Raw genomic sequence first — 20,245 nt, forward strand, 5'->3', positions numbered from 1 at the left:
GGGAGTGGTTTATGCGAGAAAGATGGAAACGCCGTCCTAGTATCAAGCTGGCATTGCCCCATAACTAATTACCCCCAGTCCAGAGGAGCTGCAGATATCGCAGACTAGTGCACTTGGCTACCATAATTCTCATCTGGTACAAGAGTCTCCTGGGACCTGTTTTGGCAGGCAACCAGGCTCAGCTTAGAGCAACCCAATGTCTGCGTTGACTTATGTCACAAATAATTCCCCAAGTCCAGGCAACGTGGGAAATGAGTAGAAGGAAAGATGTCTCTGCTACAGTTTTGCTTCCCCTGAACTGAATGTGGTTTTTTTGTGTTCAGCAATTTGCAGGTCCCAAATTCAGCTTTTTGTTGTGACAAAATAGTTGCAACAGTCCAGAGGAGGAGCATAAAACCTATTTATTCCTATTTCAAGTATTTAACAAGTGTAAGTGTTCAACTTGATCAATGACACAGTTAGCAAAAAACTACAGTTTTTCAGTAGCGTGAACAAAACCAAATTGCTAAATTACTGACTCTTGTCAGTGTGTACACCCTTTAAGGTGCTTGCCATTGTCATAGCCATGAGGAGAATAAAATGATAACTTTCATCACCTATGCTATCTTTTCATAATTTTTTACAAGAAGGCAAGTTTGGGTCTACAGCGCATTTTAAGGCTTAGAGGAAGGGGAGTCATTGTCCACAAAAATTAAGCAACATTCCCATATATAGTTCCTAGCAGTAGTCTGAAAGTTTTTAGGATTCAGACCTCAGTCTGCCCTCCAAGGTCTTGCAGTGTCTGCCCTCCATGATCTTGCAATGTCAGCTCCAGTATCTCATGTTTGACCTGCACTTTTCAGGGTCTTCCCAATTTGTTATCAGAGGCCTTAAACATTCCAATATCTATAATGTCTGCAATAATAATCTGTGTTGGATTTATATGGAGTCCTGGACATGCGTAGCTTCTGATGATCTTTGTACAGAGAGTTATGAAACATTTGTTTACTGAGACATATTGAAAATACATATACATTGCTGTAAAAGCTGGTCATGTGGCTGAGTGATCTCCTCCCCTGATGGCTGGTGATCCAGCTTGTATCCAGCCACCTGCTTTGAAATATAGCCTACCTCATGAAGGGTGTCCTGGGCTGGTAATTTCTGTGAAGATCACCAGGCTGAGACAGAAAAAGGTCCCAGACTGATGAATCATTTGATGTCAGGACGTGGCAGGACAGTGATGCTAGATTTTATATATTCAAATGCTATAAATCTGGCTAGCTGAAAACTCCCTCTCAGAACCAGCTACTGCGTAGGAGTACTTTGAAAGTTCTCAGCCCTGGAGAAGCCTGTACTGAACTCCTGAAACAGAACAGATCTAAATCTTTCAGTAGCACTGACTCCTAATCCAAAACTAGGCCTGCCTCACAAAATTTGGATTGCTCCCATACAGACCTAGTAATGATCGAGTAGAGATTGCATTTGTCATATGGCAAATATGCGAGAGAGGGAAACATTAAAGAAACAGGTAATGGAAAAAAACGGTATGTTGAAAGGCATAAAGAATATGAAGCAAAAAGAGGCCAGAGTGTTGTCCCAGAACTTCAGGAGCTGTTTCTCATCAGGGTCATGTAGGATTGTGTGTGAGGAGAGAGAAAATACTGTGCTAAACGTCTGCAAGGATGTAGCTTTAGGAGAAAAGGACAACTTAGAACTGCGTCCAGCAGAAATGGTCGAGGATGTTCTCTTTCCACATAGGAGGTGATACTAAGGCAGAAGTGGCTGTAGCTGGAAATCTCACCATAGCTAGGCTTGAAACAGTGGATAGACCAAACAGGACTCAAAGGTAAAGCCAACAGGAAAGAGCTGGAAGCAGAAAAATCCAAGGGGGCATGGATAATTGCATTCATAAGTGTTTCTCCAGCTTAAATGAAGCACTTATTTATTTTGAGACATTGACTGAATGGTGCTGATAAATATCTGTAAGTTATTAGAGGCGAATCATGTTTAAAAAGAGAAATTACTTTATTTTACTTTAAAATGCCCCTGATCCCAATGCCAGGCTGGTTTGGCAGTGTTCCCCAAGCCACAAGTTGCATTCTTGATGCCTCTTGCAGCCATGCAGTGTGGCAGCAGTGATGTCTCTGCAGGAGATTTGGGGAAGGGGCTGGTGTGTAAGGTACAGGGGGGTTGCTGGTGTGAGAAAATCCCAGGTGTAGGAAGGATCAGAGGGAGTGCAGGGAGGGAAGTGGGGCGGTCAGGCGTCCCTGGTTCCAGCCTTTGTAGAACAACTTGTTTTCATGTGCTTGCTCCATTTGTGAAAGAGAAAAGTGGCATCTGGTCTGGAGACTTGGCATGTTTGATATTATTAAAAAACAAGCCATAAGAAAAACACCTGATCATACTTAAAAGTACAAGCAGCTATTGTTTCTTCTTTATGACAAGAAATTGGGTAAAGGGATAAACTTTTGTGTATATCCTAAACATTAAAAGCTTTGTGCCGTTCATAATTGAAGTGAGGAGAAGGGATCGCCTGTAACAGAACCTGTAAGGGTCCACCTAGAATCATAGAATCATAGAATGGTTTAGGTTGGAAGGCACCTTAAAAGATCATCTAGTTCTAACCCCCCTGCCATGGGCAGGGACACCTCTCACTACACCAGGTTGCTCAAAGCCTGGTCTTGAACACTTCCAGGGATGAGGCATCTACAACTTCCAGGGGAAACGCATTCCAGTGCCTCACCACTCTCACAGTGAAAAATTTCTTCCTAATATCTAATCTAAATCTACCCTCCTTCAGCTTAAAACCGTTACCCCTTGTCCTATCACTGCAATCCCTGAGTTCCTCCCCATCTTTCCTGTAGGCCCCCTTTAGGTACTGGAAGGGGCTATAAGGTCTCCCTGGAGCCTTCCCTTCTTTGGCTAAACAACCCCAACTCTCTCAGCTATGTCTACCTTCCACCTCATAGGGGAGGTGCTTCAGCCCTCTGGTCATCTCTGTGGCCCTCCTCTGGACCTGCTCCAACAGGTCCATGTCCTGCTTGTGCTGATGACTCCAAAGTTGGATGCAGTACTCCAGGTGGGGTCTCACAAGAACGGAGTAGAGGCGCAGAATCATCTCTCTTGACGTGCTGGCCATGTTTCTTTTGATGCAGCCCAGGATGCAGTTGGCTTTCTGGGCTGCAGGTGCGCATTGCTGGCTCATGTTGAGCTTCTAATCCACCAACAGGGCTGTTCTCAAACCATTCTCCACCCAGCCTGTGTTGGTGTTTGGGATTGCTGTGACCCAGGTGCAGGACCTTCCACTTGGCCTGGTTGAACTTCATGAAGTTTTCAGCAGAAAGCACTTCTGGTACTGTGTCAGTAGAGTCAGTGATCATGACCAACAGTCACCAACAGTGACAGTGAAGATGGCAGGACGAAAACAATGCTTGCAATTTGGCAGTCACCCAAAGATGGAGAAAGGCTTCCATGGATGCATAGCTACTTCTTCTCTCCACCAAATCCTGGGTACTGGCTGACGTAAAAGCTGTGTGTTGCCAGCATATGCCAAACCCCCGAGTACACACTTTATGACTCATACCCCCTCCAACAAAAACCCTGAAATGTCAGTGCCATTTTAAGCCCAGAGGTTTATCGATATGACTGTCTGATTAAAGTCAAGTGGTCCATCTGGCAAGATCACCCTGAATCTGTAGAAAAAAAGAGACAATTCAATGTAAGGACTGGTGATCTGTTTTTCTAGGAGCGGCAATGGCTATGCATTTACAGGAAATAAGCCATGAGAAAATACACTTTGGCTCCCTTAGATCATAATGGCTGCAAGTAGATGCTGTTCTAAGCAGAGGAGAAAATTACGCAACCTGGTGGTAACTGCTGGCACTGGCTTTTTATTGGGGATCCTCAGTAGGAGTTTGCGTGTGTTTCCTAGCAATGCAACATCATACAGTGAGAAAAACAAGCAAAAAGGGAAATGTTTTGAAGATGAATCAGTTTCTTTTTGCTTTCGCTGGTGGTGCGATTAGAGGGAGAGATTGCACTGTTAACTGTAACAACACCCCTCAATTTGAAAAGTCACATTTTCATCAATCCCATTTATAGAAGCTGTCCCCCACAGATAATGTGCTGATGACTAGAGAGAACATTTGCTAAATGAATGGCTCTGGCGGATGATGAATAGTGCTGTGCAAGTGGTGGTAATAGCTCTAAACCCAGTTATTTTTAAAAAGCAGTAGTGCTGTTGCTTGCCTTATCTTGTCAGAGCCACATCTAGGCTCTGAAACCTGATATAGGTTATGTTCATCTCTACTGATTTATAATATACCTGACTACTGGTGGTGACCTGTGGTGACACGATCTTCCCATATTGTCTGGAGTGCAAGTGGCACTCCAGACTCAGATTTTTCTTGCAGAACCACCAGAAACCCAGTTTACATTTTACCTTGTGCACAAAACCACAGGCTGCAGTGTAGTTTAATGATTCCTGACAGCATTTCAGGTACAGAGTAGGTACTTTCTGCTCTAGTGACTCACGTATCCATCCTTGGAGATAATTCAGAACATGACTGTAAAAAGGCCCCGAGCAATCTGCTTTGAGCAGGGGGTTGGACTAGGTGATCTCCAGAGGTCCGTGCCAACCTCAGCTATGCTGTGATTCTGTGATATTTTATGTATAAATATTTTTTGTGCCATACTTTGCAAGGAATATTTGGAATGTGATAGCAAAATCCTGCTGAGCCGCACCAGAAAAATATACTCAGTCTGAATACACTCTAATGCTAAAGAATCCTTACTTTATTGATGATCTACATCTATCATCATGGCAAGAGCAAGAGAAGAGCACAAAACAAGTGCAAGAAAGATTAATGACAGAGTCTGTTAGAAAACCCCTCCTTCATCTTGTACAGAAGACTCTTACACATCTGGCAGTACTAGTGACAGATCTGGATGCCAAAAAGAGGTCGGGTGCAACAGAAGAGGTGGTTTTGTGGTAGAGAAGAGGTGCTGTGTAGGGCAGAGAGGGCTGCGTTACAGTCGGGAGGCACTTCAGCCTGAGGGAAGAGTGCTGAGCTTGAGAGGCTGCCTGTGCTGTAGCGTGTTTGAAGGCTTTGCTGGAAATTATGAACGATACATTTCTGCTCTCAGAAATTCTTGAATCCAAAATGATGGCATTTTATATTACACTTCATCCTGATGGATAAAGAGGACTTGATCACAGGATGAACAGGCAATTGAAAAGGATCTTTATTCTATTTGCACAAAACAAATTTAGTCAAGTCCTGGTATGTTTGGTTCTGTGAAAGGACAGATTTCACAAATTTAAAAACTTTTTTTTCATCTGGAAGGAAGAATTTAAACAAAAAATATGAATGATGCTGGTGAGCTGTCTAACAATGTTCAAAACAGCTAACAGACCAGAAGGGAAACTATACTAATTAAAAAAAAAACCCAAAACCAAAAACCAATGAACAGCACAATTGAAAACAAACTCCCCAAAGACTGAAAACTAACTCAGCTTCAAGCGTTTCATTTTTCTTCTCATTGGCCAGTGGAAAATTTGATAGCAATTAACATAACTTGAAATCTGTAAAACAGGTGTAGATAATAGATACAAGTAACAAAAAGGATATATGGTTAGTATAATTGAGGGCAGTAGGAAGTCACTTTGCATGCGTAGCAAGAATACACAAAACAGTAACAAGAGTGTTGGTCCAATACTAGATAGAGATGCTGTATGTATTAAGAATTAGCAGAAAAGGCAAAAGTGTTGAACAAATAATCTGCACTCTGTTTGGGGAAAAGCCAGATATATTCAATCAGATGATGAAATAGCTTTCATTGACAGGAGCTAATGAGGATGTTAAACAGTAGCTATTAAAGTTAGACATTTTTCAGTTGAGATTTCAGTTTAAGTTGCATCTAGGATTTTTTAAAGAGCTGGTCCATGAGTGCTGTGGAACATGAATGTTGATTTTTTAATAAATCCTTTAAAACTGGGAGGGTTCCAAAAGACAGCAAGAAGCTGACTTTGTGCCAGTACTTTTAAAGGCTAAGTGGCATACATGAATAATTATAAGCCTGACATCAATCAGTGGAAAATATTGCATAGCTAACAGGGGGCTGACTGATAATTATTATTCATAAGTATTAATTGTCATTAATATTATTCATAATTCAGCCCCGTGTTAGCTAATAAATTTAAATGGGTCAGTGAAATTAAAGCTGATCTGTGTGTTTATTGATTTAATCAAACTGAATATAATTTTTTTAAAGATTATCAATTACGTTGACAGAGGTAATGATGTGGAGGTAAGAAACTCTGAAGAACATTTGACTTGGCTTCATATGTGGCTTGGTTACATCATCTGAATTATGCAAAATCAAGGTTAGATTTGTTACCATCTGTAAGTACCAGCAGTTAATCAGACTAACTATAGTCATGCCTCGTGATTGAAAATTGAAGCCAAATCAGGTTACAAATAAGGTACATATGTTTGGGGGAACAAGGTCATGGAAAAAATTCTCCATCCTGGATGTTTTTAAAGGAAAATCTGGTGTAACTAGTTTGGGCAGTAAATGTGGAGGGTGATGAGGAGCACCAGATGCAGTGATGGGGAGTTAGTTCCCCCTCCCTGTCAGTCTGTATGCCCAGGCAGCACTTGTTTCTTCTTCTCTTTCCACACTTTCTTATCACATTATTGCCCTAACTCTGCAAACAAAGGCTTTCTGCACCGGGCACGGCCCCACTGCGGTGGCACGCACGCCGCAGCTCTGCAGCAGCAGCAGCAGCCGATGCTGAGACGGCAGCAAGCACTGGCCAGCATGAATTTTGTAAAAGGTGAGAAAGGATCATCAAAAGGGGCCTTCTGACTTCTAGGAGCCATTTTTAGGTATTTCTGAACTGTTCATCAAAAGGCAGGTGTCCTGCCCAACACACCAAACCTAGACAAGGTGGCCCAGTCCTGGGAGAAATGGGAACTAGGTCTGTGTTTTGGGCCAAGCCCCCAGAGCCATGTCACCTTCCCGTGCTCTCCTCAGCCGTCCTGTCTCCCTGCTGGAGGGACAAGGAGCAGCTGCCTGGCTCCGTCAGGGACATAGGGAGGCCCTGAACTATTCCCTTCCCTTCCCCACCAGCTGCTCCCCATCCCCTGCGGGCTGGGGTCTGGCCCATGGGTCATGAGGCTGGGTCAGGATAAGGCAAATGATATCAAATATTTTCCAGGGCCAAGTTCTGTGCCAGGATGAAGTCGAAAGGATGTAACATTTAACAATGCTTTACTTCACGAGTCTTCAGTGTAGTACTCTAAAATCAAGTCCCATGGTATCATTTTTCCACAGAAATGGTTCCTATAGCCTCTGGTAAGTGTCAGGAATATTGTTATGCTTCTAGCACAAGCCAAGCCAGGATGAATTAAAAGCAGATAAACTACTTTTAATATGTATTATCTCACTTCACTTAGATATATATTATCTCACTTTGCTTAGGGAAAGCTGTAGGTCAACTGAAGCGAATTTAGATTAAAACAACAGAAATATCTGAGAGTTGAAGAGACGTATGAGAAGAAATTTAAAAATATATCTAGGCAACAACTGAATGTAGAAGGACATTAGATTCGTAAAGCCAGGGAAATGAAAGAAATTATTTTTAAAAGTAACATAAACTTACTAAAGAAAAATTTGGGTCAGGTTGCTCTTACAAGGGAATTTGTGTCACCCTGATAAATCAGCACTCCAGCTGTCTCTAAACTAAGCAGAGCTCTGTGTGAACATGCTGCGAACAGTCCTCTGCTCGTAAGGCAGAGGTGACCTAGAAGCCATTCCCCCAGTTCTCTGTCCCACGAGTGAACGAGAACTGACTTGTAACAGCCTTTAGAGGAGCACTCTCTAGATACCACAGTTGGAACAGGAATATTCTGTATTGTAAATGAGAGCGCTTAGGCTACAATTAGTGTCACCGAGTTTTACAATATGCCGCTGGTAGTATGAGGAATGGACTACAAGTTTGCAAATTCAAAAGGAGGCTTATAATTTCATACATGATTCTATTTCTTGCAGTGGCCTTACTAAATCTTAGTAGCTTTGGCCGTGGAAAAAATGTGATGTTCCTGTGACTCTTCAGTTAACACGCACCCTAATCCTGCAAGTTACCCTTTTATTGCACAAGGGTCTGCTTTATGTCTTTATAACCCATATCATTGGGTATGATCTGACTGGAAGGAACCTCTCGGATCACTGACAGCCCCCATGTCACCCAGGGTCATATAATTGTGTTCATACAAGTCTCAGTCACCACTTACTAGACAGTTTGCCCCTACTACTCCAATACTGAACACCATCCCAGGCTGTCAGCTCTTTCATGACTGGGAAACAGTTGCAGGAAAGTTGTATGTATAGTTTTGCCTAACCATCATGGAACACCTATCTTGTTTTTCTCTTTTATAACCCTTAATCTTGATTTTTTGGGTAATCTGCACATCAGTTTTAGTGCATTGGTTTCAAAATTTAACCGTTTTCCCGAGAAATATGAAACTGGCAAATCTGGGGAGGCGTATCCTTTCTTTGCTGAGGACATTGTGCCATTCTTCTCATCCACCTTGCACCAGAATCAGCCTTGTCAGTAGTGGGGACTAAAACCCCCAGATGACGTTTAGGTCTCTTCCTGACTGCCACAGCTCTTTTCATCCAGGATACCTTGACAGTTGTCATAGAGAAGCTAATAATGTTCTTCAGAATGTTTTTTATTCATCTGTACATCTGATACTGTATTTCACTGTTATTAGGTACAAAATGTGGTGATGCAAATATCCTGAACCATCAGCCTAAGATTGCAGAAAACTCAGAGGTGGAGGGAGCTGAGAGTAAAATGCCTGAAGGCTTTGTGGAGGAGAGACAGGCTACTGGGAAGGAGGGACAAGTCGCTTTTGGAAGAACCAAGTTTTAGTGTATCTGTGGCTCCAGGAAGCCCTAGTGAAACTTATGTTAATGTCAGTTGCCCATGTGTATAACCTCATTTGTGAAGCAGCATTTTTTCCAACTAACTCCCAGGTTATATATGTGAATAAATGGCATTATTAATAATGCAGTTAAGTTTCATAACCTGTATTTTTTTTTAGCTTTTTTCCCCTTGCTTTACTGTGTAGTCCAATTGAAATGAAACTTTGGGAGAGCTTTGCCCAAGTCACAAAGCACAGTACCTTGCAAGTAGTCTCCTCAAGCTCCCTGAACTGTGTGTGTGGGTCCTCTTAGAGATTTGTTGTACCTGAAGTATAAACTTTACAAAATCCAAGGAAGCAAATGTAGGAATGCTTTTTTCTTTTTTTTTTTTTTTTTTTTTTTTTTTTCAAAAAACCCACATCACTTTGAAGGGCACCAAATATGGTTTTTTCTTTTAAACGTTCATTGTATGTTCCAGTACGATTGTTTGGTCTGTAAAAGAGAATCGTTCACCTGGGGTTTCCCCATAGCACAGTAGCGCTTGATACCCAAGAATGCTGACAGAGCTGTAGGAAAGACAGGTATTTGGTTGCTGGATTTAGATTTCCCAGTTACACAGTTCTCCAGTGTACCGATGGGAAGCGCTGAGAACGGTGTCGCATCTTTGTTACCTCTCTTTAGTGAGGCACCAAGGACTGCAGGTACAAAGAAGGTGCTTTCTAGCCATTCAAGGTGGTCGCCCTAGGATGAGATATAGGATCTTGAGCTGGCTACTACGTAGAACGAGAATAGAGTTTAATTGTTGCATCAAACACTGAATTTTAGGGTTAATTCTGACTGTGTCTTCCAGGCTTCGGAAAAATATAAGTATTGAATAGAATCTGTCCTGCAGGTTCATCAGCACAGAACTGATTTCCAAAAATACTCTCTACAGAAATATTCTCTCCCCTTCTATCATCTTAAAATGAAGGAGTCTAACTATAGCAGATTGCACAGCATGAGGCACCTTGTGCATGAAAAATTACACAATTATGAATGTTTAGATTAGTTTATATGATTGACTGATCATCCTTAAGTACTTTATAATGCAACCATTCAGCAAATTAGGCTGATGTAATGTATCCCTATCAACAAGTAATTTCCTATATGTTTGTTTGCGGTGTTCTCTAGCAGCTGCTTTAAGTTTGTTAATGAGATGTGGTGAGTAGATCGTGATTCCCCTCACTCTTTATTTCATAGGTTGGTGAGACCAGATGCAAAAAAGTTTGCACTTCGAAATCTGATCTGAGATCCAATGATTTCAGCATCGTTGGAAGCTTGCCAAGGGATTTTGAATTATCGAATTATGACTGTTATGGGAAGCCCATTGAAGTCAACAATGGGCTTGGGAAATCTCAAGCCAAGAACAACAAGAAGCCTCCTCCTCCCAAGCCTGTCATTCCATCAGCCGCAAAGAGAATCGATCTTTATGCAAGAGCACTGTTCCCTTTTTGCTTCTTGTTCTTCAACGTCATATACTGGTCCATATATTTATGATAAATCTTTTATTTATTTTTTTCATATGTGTAAAATATATGCCATTTCATTACCCCTTCCCAGTCATGAAGGCCACTGTGTGAAATTATTTGCATTTGCAAAGCAATATGTTGCATTTTGATGCCATGCGATTGTACTGAACATATGGCATCTGAAATTTGAATGAAAGCATGACACCGCAATGTCTGTGCTCCGACCAACGTTGTATATACATGTACAGCATACATCCTGCTTTAGGAATATATATGAAGGACAATGCGTACTACATTATAAAGCTGAAATAACTCTCTTCAGTTATTAGTAACATACAGAGATTTAAAGTGTTTCTGATAATGAAACTGATGTGCACGTTGAGTATTATTAAAATCAGTATTCGAGTATATGTAGTATTTAACAGCTTTTCTGCTGACTTCCAGAGGAAAAAAAAAAACCAAACCCAAATATCTTGTTCTTGTATAATTTTAGATGGAACTGTTGAAGAAAAAGCTAAGCTGTAATCCATATTATTTAGACTTTGTAAGCGAAGGCAGCATTGAATAAGCTGATCTTGTCTATGTGGAAAAATAAAGATCAGAGAATTACTAATCTTGTAAAATCAGCTCATTTAGACAGAAACCCAACAATTGTAACCATCAAGCAGGCACACATAAGTGTGTGAGAATATGCTGACAATAAAACATTGGGCCAAATTTTGCCTGCTGTTTCCTTAGGCATAAACTAGATACAATATGTCATAAACAAACAGGCCACTTCCTAGACTAAAGGTATCAGGAGTTTTGTAGAAACATCATGCAGTTCAGTATCAGGTTATATTATACTTGTTTTACATTACTCTGTCCTCTGGCTCATCTTCTGTAGCGTCTGGCAAGCCTGCAGTATATAAGTCACAATTTTTTTGTTGTTGCATCAGATAAATCTTAGTTGATTTGTTTTGTTTATCCCCTTGAAAGCTTTCAATTTAAACAAACCAGTTGTTGTCAAGATGAAGTCCCATTTTCACCACTAGTTATACTTTTTTTTTGTTTGCCTGTTGTAGCACAGGTGACCAAAGCTAACGCCTAGCCACCAGTAGAAGTGAAGAAGTGTCAAAATGTCTGAGGGGCTGAGACTCTTAAATATATCATGTGGCTTTGTGCCTATTAGCAGCTGCCCTCACCAACTCATTGATTTGGCTGTTACTTTTTGGAGAATAAGGCCCTATGTGTGAATCTGCCGTGATAGGAGATTGGTCTCCATTTTCCAAAGGAAACCCGGTGAGAGACTACAGAAACATGGTCTCCCCATGGTGCGTAGGGCAGGACCTGTGGTCTCCCGAGGGTGCCAGGGCTCACTCCTTCATAAAAGCAAGGCATGAGGTGAAATGCAGCCGAAAGAAAGCTGCTTGTATGTAGGCATCTGAGTAGCGTGTGTTCCCGGGAACCCCCAGGGACTGTGCCTCAGCCCTTGTGAGTGAGCCATAGGGAAACATGTCTCCTCTTGGAAAGCTGGGGCCACAGTCAGTTGAAATATTAAAATAAGACAGTTCTCACTAACCTGGCAATTCATAAAAGGAAATACGGATTATTGGCTCCTCATAGGTGGGGAAGGAACTGAATTAAAGACCTGAAACCTTCTATAGTGAGGAAACAGACACAATTACACTTGTTGTTGCTACATTTCCAGCTCACCCAGGAGGTGCTGAGCCAGTGCAGGCCACAAGTGGACTGTTGGATCGCTTGGGTATTGCCCACCACGTGAATGTTGTCTACATGCGGCAAGCCTGCACAACCAGAAGGTCAAAAATGGGAGTATAGAAAGAGCAGAGCACGCCATGCTGGCTTCACCGGGCCTCTGGCAGATCTGCAGGTGCCCAGGGGTTTTTCTGACCACTGCCACTTTGTGATCAACAGCCCAGTTTCAATGGTTGGTATTTGGGTTGAGGAGTTCTGCTCTTCAGAATATGCTCCTGCGCTTTCCACCAGCTTCCTGGCCGCTTTCTCGTGGAGATTTCAGGGAGCCACTTTACCAGGCGGCCACAGTTTGTCCTTTGGATCTCTTTCCAATCAGAGGAAATGGAAGGGAAATCCCAAATGTTACTGAACCGTGTTGAACCAGAGGAAAAAAAAATAATGATATCTTTAAGGTCCAGTTCAAAGTTTCAATATTTTTGTCTGTTGAAGGTATTTACAGAATTGTCAGAGACTGAGAAGCAATAAGGATATTTCAAAGAGAGGAAGGAAGGGAGGGGTAATTTTTCTACATACAATCAGAGTGCTATATTTATAGACATTATTTATTCTCATATTTGTATTTTTTCTTACATTACTGGAAGGCAAGAAAATAATTACCCTGTGTTGGAAATTATATGAATTTTGGAAGATAATTTTCTTGTTAGAACTCTTATTAAATGATTTATCTGTAATTAATGTCCACATTCTATCTGTATAATCTCAATTATAGATTTTATTGTTAAATTAATCTTTGTTCTTTCTTGCTTTCCTGCTTACTTGATGGCTTTTGTGTTTTATCATAAAACATTTAATCAATAATACACTGTAATTGCTTTCCAACTCACACAAAAGGAAGCAAAAGGAATGTGTATTGTTAAGATAAAGGGTTTTGTTCATTACAGCACAAAAACTAAGGACAGAAGCAAAGTTTAACAGGAAATTTGAACCAAAATTTAAAATAAAAAAGTATCAGCTATGAAGTATTAATTTTCTTTTTACTTGCACTAGATAATATTGCAGTATTTGTATGACCTCGCAATATATTAACTTGTCCTACTGAGCAGTAATAATTGATTTATTTTATTTTTCTTCTTTCCACTAAAGGTCATTGAGAGTTTTGCATACCGTATCACATTATGGTCCTCCAGCACCCTCTAGTTGTAAAATTCTGCCTGTTAACTTATTTCCCAAGTGAGGTGCAAATATAAAGCTCTATGGGGACTATAGGATGTTGCTTAATAGTCATATATGAAAGTAAAAAAATAAATCAAAAATAAATGGACGTAAAAAAACGGACAGCTGTAGAAACTTTCCATTCAGTATGAATTTAAAATTGTAGAAATTAAGACACGCAAGTAGTAGCAAAGGTGAGGCTCACAAAGTACACATTAGTAACTAGATTAACTGGTCATGATGTCTGAACAAACTGCATGAGAGCAAAATCTGTTTCTGAGGGAGAGACCATCTGTGTTTGAGCTGACATTTATTTCAAGTTCTCCAGCTTACTTGTAGGAGAGTAACAAATTTTTGTTCTGCCCTTAACATAAACCTCAGTATTTTCTCAGCTCTTAAGCATCAAAGGGTAGTATCCAAATAGTTCATTCCTTTCTTTCAAAGTGATACGGCCCTTTAGATATCTTTCTATTTCAGGATTTTAGAACACATTCAGACACTGCCTCAGGAATTTCCATGGAGATGAATTAATTCACTGCTTAGCTGCAGCCACAAATTTAAGCTATACAATAAGTAAGGATGTGACTTGAAAAGTATATGAGCTGCTATTCCCTGTTAGGATGAGTGAAATGTGCTATGTGGAGTAATCCACACCTTACTTTCCCTTGCAGGTTGTACTCATGTTTGACACCCAGTTTCAGGAGCAGCTCTGTAGTGGGTTTTGACACTTCTTTTTTTCAGTCTCACCTTAATTCTAGCTGAGATGGTGTATGTGATTAGTCTGTCTTTTGAAGGAGGAAGGGAGTTTATTTCTCTAAGTAAGTGCAGCGTACAGAAGATTGACCACTTGGAAACATTGCCAAGCAGCTTTCGTTCTTCAAAGTCTTCAAATTAATTTGGACTTGGTAACAGGAAATGTGTGGGTAAAGAGAGAGCGTCTTCAGTGCTCTATTGCCCATTGAAGAGAAAGCAGTAACACTGCCTTTTGGGGTAGTTTCAGTGAGCATGACCCACAGAGATTCATCTGGCCATATAATCATTTTGAAGGAAAAGCACTGACAAGTAATCTTTATTTGAAAATATTTCACTCTGAAGAGAGACAATAGCTTACTTAAGCAGTCTGTCATAGCTGTTAAGGTAATCTATCAAGAGACGTTATAATACAGCTGAGACCATTGGTTTCTTCTTCAGTTAAAGCAGCTTACTGCTGTTGTGGTTCTTGGATGGCTTGTGCTGAGGATATTTATAGAATAGGTAACAATAAATTATTTATTTCCAAGGCAGTGAAACCTGAATATATGCAATGTCAAGTGATTTCTCAGGCTATAGAGATAGCTTAGTGCAGAAATGAGTAGAAGTGCAGTGTATAGCAGATGGGGGAATGATAGGACGCTGTACCTGATGCTTTGGTATACTGATTCTGGGATTAGGGAAGATAGTGTGAAAAGAAAAAGAAATTCAGATACAGAGAGATTGAATAATAGTCTTCTTTGTGTCTACAATTCAATTTAATTGTGTCTAAGTTTAATTGCTCTGTATAGTCATAACATGCTATAACAGTTACCTTCTTTTTATATAAATATATAGAATTACTAAAAAAAAAGAAAACTTAAGCTCATCTGTGGTGCCAGAAAGATACAGAAACTAGTTATTTTCATACGAAGCTCTACACTTGAATGAACAGCGGAACGTAAAGAAAACAAAATGCAGTTTAAAGACATAAATTTTGCATTGATGTGCTTTTTTTCTATACCATTGTATCAAATAAATCAAAAACTACCTGGGCTGCTTCCAGCACTCCCTTGCATTTTGACTTACTTAGGAAAGGCGCCCGCCCCTCTACCTCCCAGTACCTGTCCTCATTCCATCAGTGGTAATAGAGTCAGCAGACATTTTACAAAAATTACATGGCTATTTTGAAATCTTTCTGAAAACCCTCACTGCTATGTCTACACTGCAGTCACTAAAATGTCTGCAGCTAATGCAGGCTTATCCAAATTAGCTTTAAACTAGCTGATTTGGGGATGGCTGGCAACGTAGCCATGGTAACGGTGAGCTCGGCTGGGAAGCCTACCTGCTGGCGTAGGAAATTAAAAAATATACTTTGGTGTTAACCCCCACAAAGCTTTATGCTGCCTTGGCTATTGCACTCAAACAGTTGGTTTAAAGTTAGCTCATGTGGGTGTTTATCAGCCCTTGTCTGCGAAATGTAGATGCACTCTGTATGACGCACTGTGTGCTAGAACCAAGTTATTTTTTCCCACTGGTGGTGTGAAAGATGCCACTGTAAAATATTCTCTCTATGGCTCTTGACGACATAAAGGATTTCTGCCAGATTTAATTCTGTGTGCTGACAAAAGTGTTCATCGGTACTGCCAAAAATGAAACTCATTTTCCCAAACCAATACACATGTAAAAGAATGAGCTGGATTCACCTACCTGAGCATGAATAAGGTTGCCTACTGAGTCTCGCTCATAAGACTGTCCCTTTTCGATGTTAAAAGAGCAATGGCTCTCTGTTTAAAGTCCCTAACTCTAATAGTGGATATTGGATTGTAGCTCTTTAAAAGAATAGTGAGACCAAAAAGACTAGTGAAACTAATGAGACTAAGACTATAAAAGGGTTTTTTTTGCTTCCAGGTTGTCCATGGAGGTCAGCTCTGGTTTTGAGGGGCACTGATTGTTTTTCAGCATGGTGTTTCTCAACACATCAGTGCCCATCAGGGTTCTGGAGAACAGCATTGACTGACTGCCTCCAAACAGGGAAGGTATTTGAAAGACCTTCAAGCTCATTAGTCAAATCTTCTTTGGAGTATTGAGATAAATTTGAAGTCTGCCTAGCTCCATTAACTATGAGACAGCAGGTATATAAAACACAGGTCTTTTAGTACAAGAAAATTAAGTCTTTCCCCTTACAGCCTTAAAGTATGCTTCACAGTGACAGAAACCAACCAGTAAGACGACATGGGTTACTAAAAGTTTCTGTGCCACCAGGCAATTGCTTCAGCCACATGACGTGCTGTGAAAGGAAGAAGTATGGGGACTGTGGAGTAGAAAGGATAAGGTTTTGGGTAACTCTCTTCTACCTGATGTGTGCTTCAGGCTGTGGCAGTGAATAGCATGGGGGTTTTGCCATATAGATATATATACATACACACACACACATACATAGATAAAGATATATATATATATATATATATATATATGCGCGTATGTCTGTTTCTTTCTATGAGCATCCACAGTGGGAGTCATTTTTCACTTTGAGGAAGCAAATTCAAGAGGTTTTGGGGCTCAATAAACCCTCCTGAGTATAGCAGGTCAAGTTGCTGTACCACTGCCCCCTGCAAAAGCCTTTCAACTCGGAGGAATCCTTCTCTAACACCATAAATTGCAAGAAAAATCCCTGCTGAAACCGCGGCTGCTGCTGAGAGGAAGAGCTGTGTGTAGGCAGCCCCTGTGTTTCCACCTTCTTTCACTGCAGCATACATCATGATAATCAATAGCACTGTTTAGCTTTTCTGTTCTGCAAAGCACTCCTTTTATCAAGACTGAGTTATTTCCTCGGCAATACGCTTCAGCTATCTTACCTTTCATCTCCGTACGGTCAGAGCAAAGATCGTGTATGTGACACTGACGGAGTTCATGAAGACCAACCAGTGCTGGCGTTCAAGAACAGATGAACGGTAATACGTGAAAAGACCCAGGACTCCCTTGTTTCTTGAATTTTAACATCATCTACATTATCCCATTTCAGTTATGTCCCTATAACTCAGAATATTGTGTTACTTGGATAGCACCTCACTACATGCATTATATTTTTGAGGTAAGTGTATTTAATCATGAATTTCTTGTCAAAAGCAGGATATGAGAAGTAGTTCATGTGACATTTTTTAAATGTTGATTTTTCTCTATTAACCTTAAAACTTGCATTTGACCCAGAGGCTAGGGAAATACATTTCTCAGTGTTTAATAAGCCTTACATTGTCATAACAGATTTATCGGCGTCTCAGGCAGGCTCATTCTTTCAGATTAATTTGTTTGTTTCTTTGACTCCCAAAGGCCAGCTCATTGGAAAACATTAATTTGAAGACTGGCTATTTCAAAGGCATAACACTGACAGGAACTGACTGTGAAGACTAATGTTTTTGACCAATACCACTCCGGCATCAGTTTCTGCTTTTGACAAAGCCTGTCTTACTACCTGCTCCTGCTTCTGACAAATCCTGTTTAGCCTCAGCCTACTGTAGGGTGTAAAATCTTTGTAGGCTTTTTAAAATATCTGTCTGATTGTGTCAGCTTCTGAGGCAGCTCTGCTTCCATTCCCTCCTGGATGTGCTTCAGGATCAGGCTATTACAGAAGCAATCTTCTTTTTTCAAGTGAATACAAGTGATATACAGCATCCACCGTGAGCTATAATCTACTTTGTGGAATTAAACTTTAGTCTTAATTTATTAATTCTTCAGATTTTCTAGTTGCTTGTTTCCCTGAGGTGAAAACTTCTTAAATAAACAAATTTCTTAAATTAATAAATTTATGTGTGCATAACGGCAGGAGAGGATAGTATTGGCCCTGCTTGTTTTCTCTGGACTTAAAGCTCTTCCCTTGCTGTGGTCTTAAAGCCAAGGTGGCCTTGGAGGATCTACTGCGGCTTGACTCGTTATGGCTGCCCTACAGGAGCACGGACAAAGACAAGAGCCCCTGCGCAGGACCTGCCCTATACAGCCGCCTTCAACGCAAAATAGGCAAAGGAAAACACGGCTAGGTTTCCCAAACCCTGTGCCTTTGCAATTACGTGTTCATCACATTTTCCACTTGATGAGTTTTCTTGTAACAGAGAGGCACTTTATTTAGAAAAATAACAATGATGCCGTAGTAGTATTCCCAGACAGTGCGTTTTCATGGGAGGATTTTACACCACTACTGTAGAATACGGAATATTATGAATTTCACCATGGGAGATTTTAAACAGAAAATGCGTATCCAAGTTGGCAGCACTTTATTATCTGCTACCCATAAGCACGGCTTTATTGCTTTATTTATCATATGCTTCCATATTGTTTCCATTTCAGGAACAGCATCTTAAAATGGGAAGTTTTCAAAGTATATGAATTATTAAAGCATATTGTGGTTTATCCTATTTTTTTCCGTAGGAATATAAGAAAGAGATAGTGTATTTTACATTACAGTGCTCTTGCAGCAAGTTTACTAGTCTCTGTGAAGAAAGTCTTGATGAAATTAAATAGGTGGAAAAAAATTTCATGGAGTGTGCAAATGAAACAGCCAGGAATAAATCCATTTATGCAAGACTCACGCTGAGAGTCTGATGAGCTTTGACAATTGGAATAAATTATTTTGGCTGAAAGGAGATTCCAGCCTTAAAAGACAGGGCAACATTGAATCTTTCAACAGTTCTCATTTCTCGGCTGAAAAGAAAAATGTAGCTTTATAAGAAAGACTGGGTAGTCTCGTCCATACTGACCCCGTATCTGGGCCTGAGCAGCACGCCCTCCTGTAACACAGTCTTTCTGCCAGCTCGTGCTGCAAGAATTCAATGTCGATGAAATTATTTCTTCTCTGACCAAGCAGTAAAGGGACTGCTGTTGGCCGACTGGTGCGCGGTGCGTGACTGAAGGCTCCGTGTGCAGCGTGAGTTCGAACATGACACGTAAGTGACGGTCTGTAGCTCAGCACAGTACCCAGCAGCTAGAGAGACCCAGGTGTCCCTCCCCCAGGTCTCCTGCGCAAGTTTGGAGGGCTACTTCCTCTGTTTTCTTACATTCCTCTGCATCAAGTGATAGATGGTAACAACACTGCCTTCGGTTGCGCTAAGGGCCTTTAGTTTAGATTGGACATGGCTGGGATGAAAAATAATCTGTTGCTAGATGTTGCACACTGCCTTAAGGCACTACTGTAATGCACACAAATAATAATAAAAATTATTTCAGTCACTATTAATAATAGATTCAGTGGTGTACAGTAGGGATATCTGTATTTTTCTTACCCCGGTCTTAACATTTCAGGAAGTAGTTTGGTACCAAATCCATGATATTCCCCTCATTTATGCTGGCTTTACACTGTAGTTCTTTCTGATTTACTCTCAGAGGAGGATCAAACCCACTGGATGTATACGTTCTTCCCTTCAATATTACTCATTTTTTATCTCTGAAAAGGATTCTTAAATAACCTCTTGATTCCTTCCTCGGATCCAAATTCCACAGGAGAATCTGCAGAACAACAAAGGAAGTTGTATCTTTTAAAACAGTACATTTCTTAATTTATAATTTAATGTACGTAGGCATAAATATCCATATCTAATATAATGGCCTTCTTAGGACTAAGCCTTCATGAAAACAGCTTGTCAGGATTTAATAACTTGTTAGTATTTTCCCCTTCCATTACTATTATTTTGTTTTGCAAGTACTTTCAAAGTACGTCAATATCATAGCATGTATTTTTTCAGTTCCCGGTAAAATAAATCATTCCCTGCCATGGCATAGAGTGACCTATGTTAAATCACACACTGGAGTAACTCCTTCAATTGCAAGCGCAGAACAAGTTTTGTCACATATGATGTAATCAATAGTACTATTTTTTAAAGGAAAACAGTGATTAATTAGTATCTGATTTTTTCTAGGTTGTTACTATTAGTAATGCTATATAGTAATTAATTGGTGTATTAAGTTAATTACCAGTAAATAACTTAATAAAAGGGGTACTGAAAAGGATGGATATATTTCCTGGGGTTTGTCAGCTAAATCTTTGAGGTGGGAAGCTCACGTTAGGCGATAGAGCCTCTCATTTATAGGACACGATCCAACAGCAGTGTCGATATAATCACCTGGGGGCTGGTTTACGTACAGAAAGGTAAAAGTGAATGCCACGCATCTCTCTCACTCACGGATTGCTTACTGCC

The 20,245-nt window shown here is 40.5% G+C and overlaps 1 protein-coding gene across 3 annotated transcripts in view; it reads left to right on the forward strand.

Annotated features, from left to right (window-relative positions):
• Positions 1–11,030, forward strand: part of GLRB (glycine receptor beta) — a 52,797-nt gene extending 41,767 nt beyond the window's left edge. For all 3 annotated transcript variants that reach the window (XM_063336412.1, XM_063336414.1, XM_063336413.1), the window contains one exon: positions 10,153–11,030. In XM_063336412.1, the coding sequence (XP_063192482.1) occupies positions 10,153–10,449 (297 nt within the window). In that variant the 3' untranslated portion in view covers positions 10,450–11,030. The remainder of the gene's footprint in view (positions 1–10,152) is intronic.
• The last annotated feature ends 9,215 nt before the right edge of the window (positions 11,031–20,245 follow it).

The sequence above is a fragment of the Chroicocephalus ridibundus genome, chromosome 5 (assembly GCF_963924245.1).
Source record: "Chroicocephalus ridibundus chromosome 5, bChrRid1.1, whole genome shotgun sequence".
Taxonomy (NCBI): domain Eukaryota; kingdom Metazoa; phylum Chordata; class Aves; order Charadriiformes; family Laridae; genus Chroicocephalus; species Chroicocephalus ridibundus.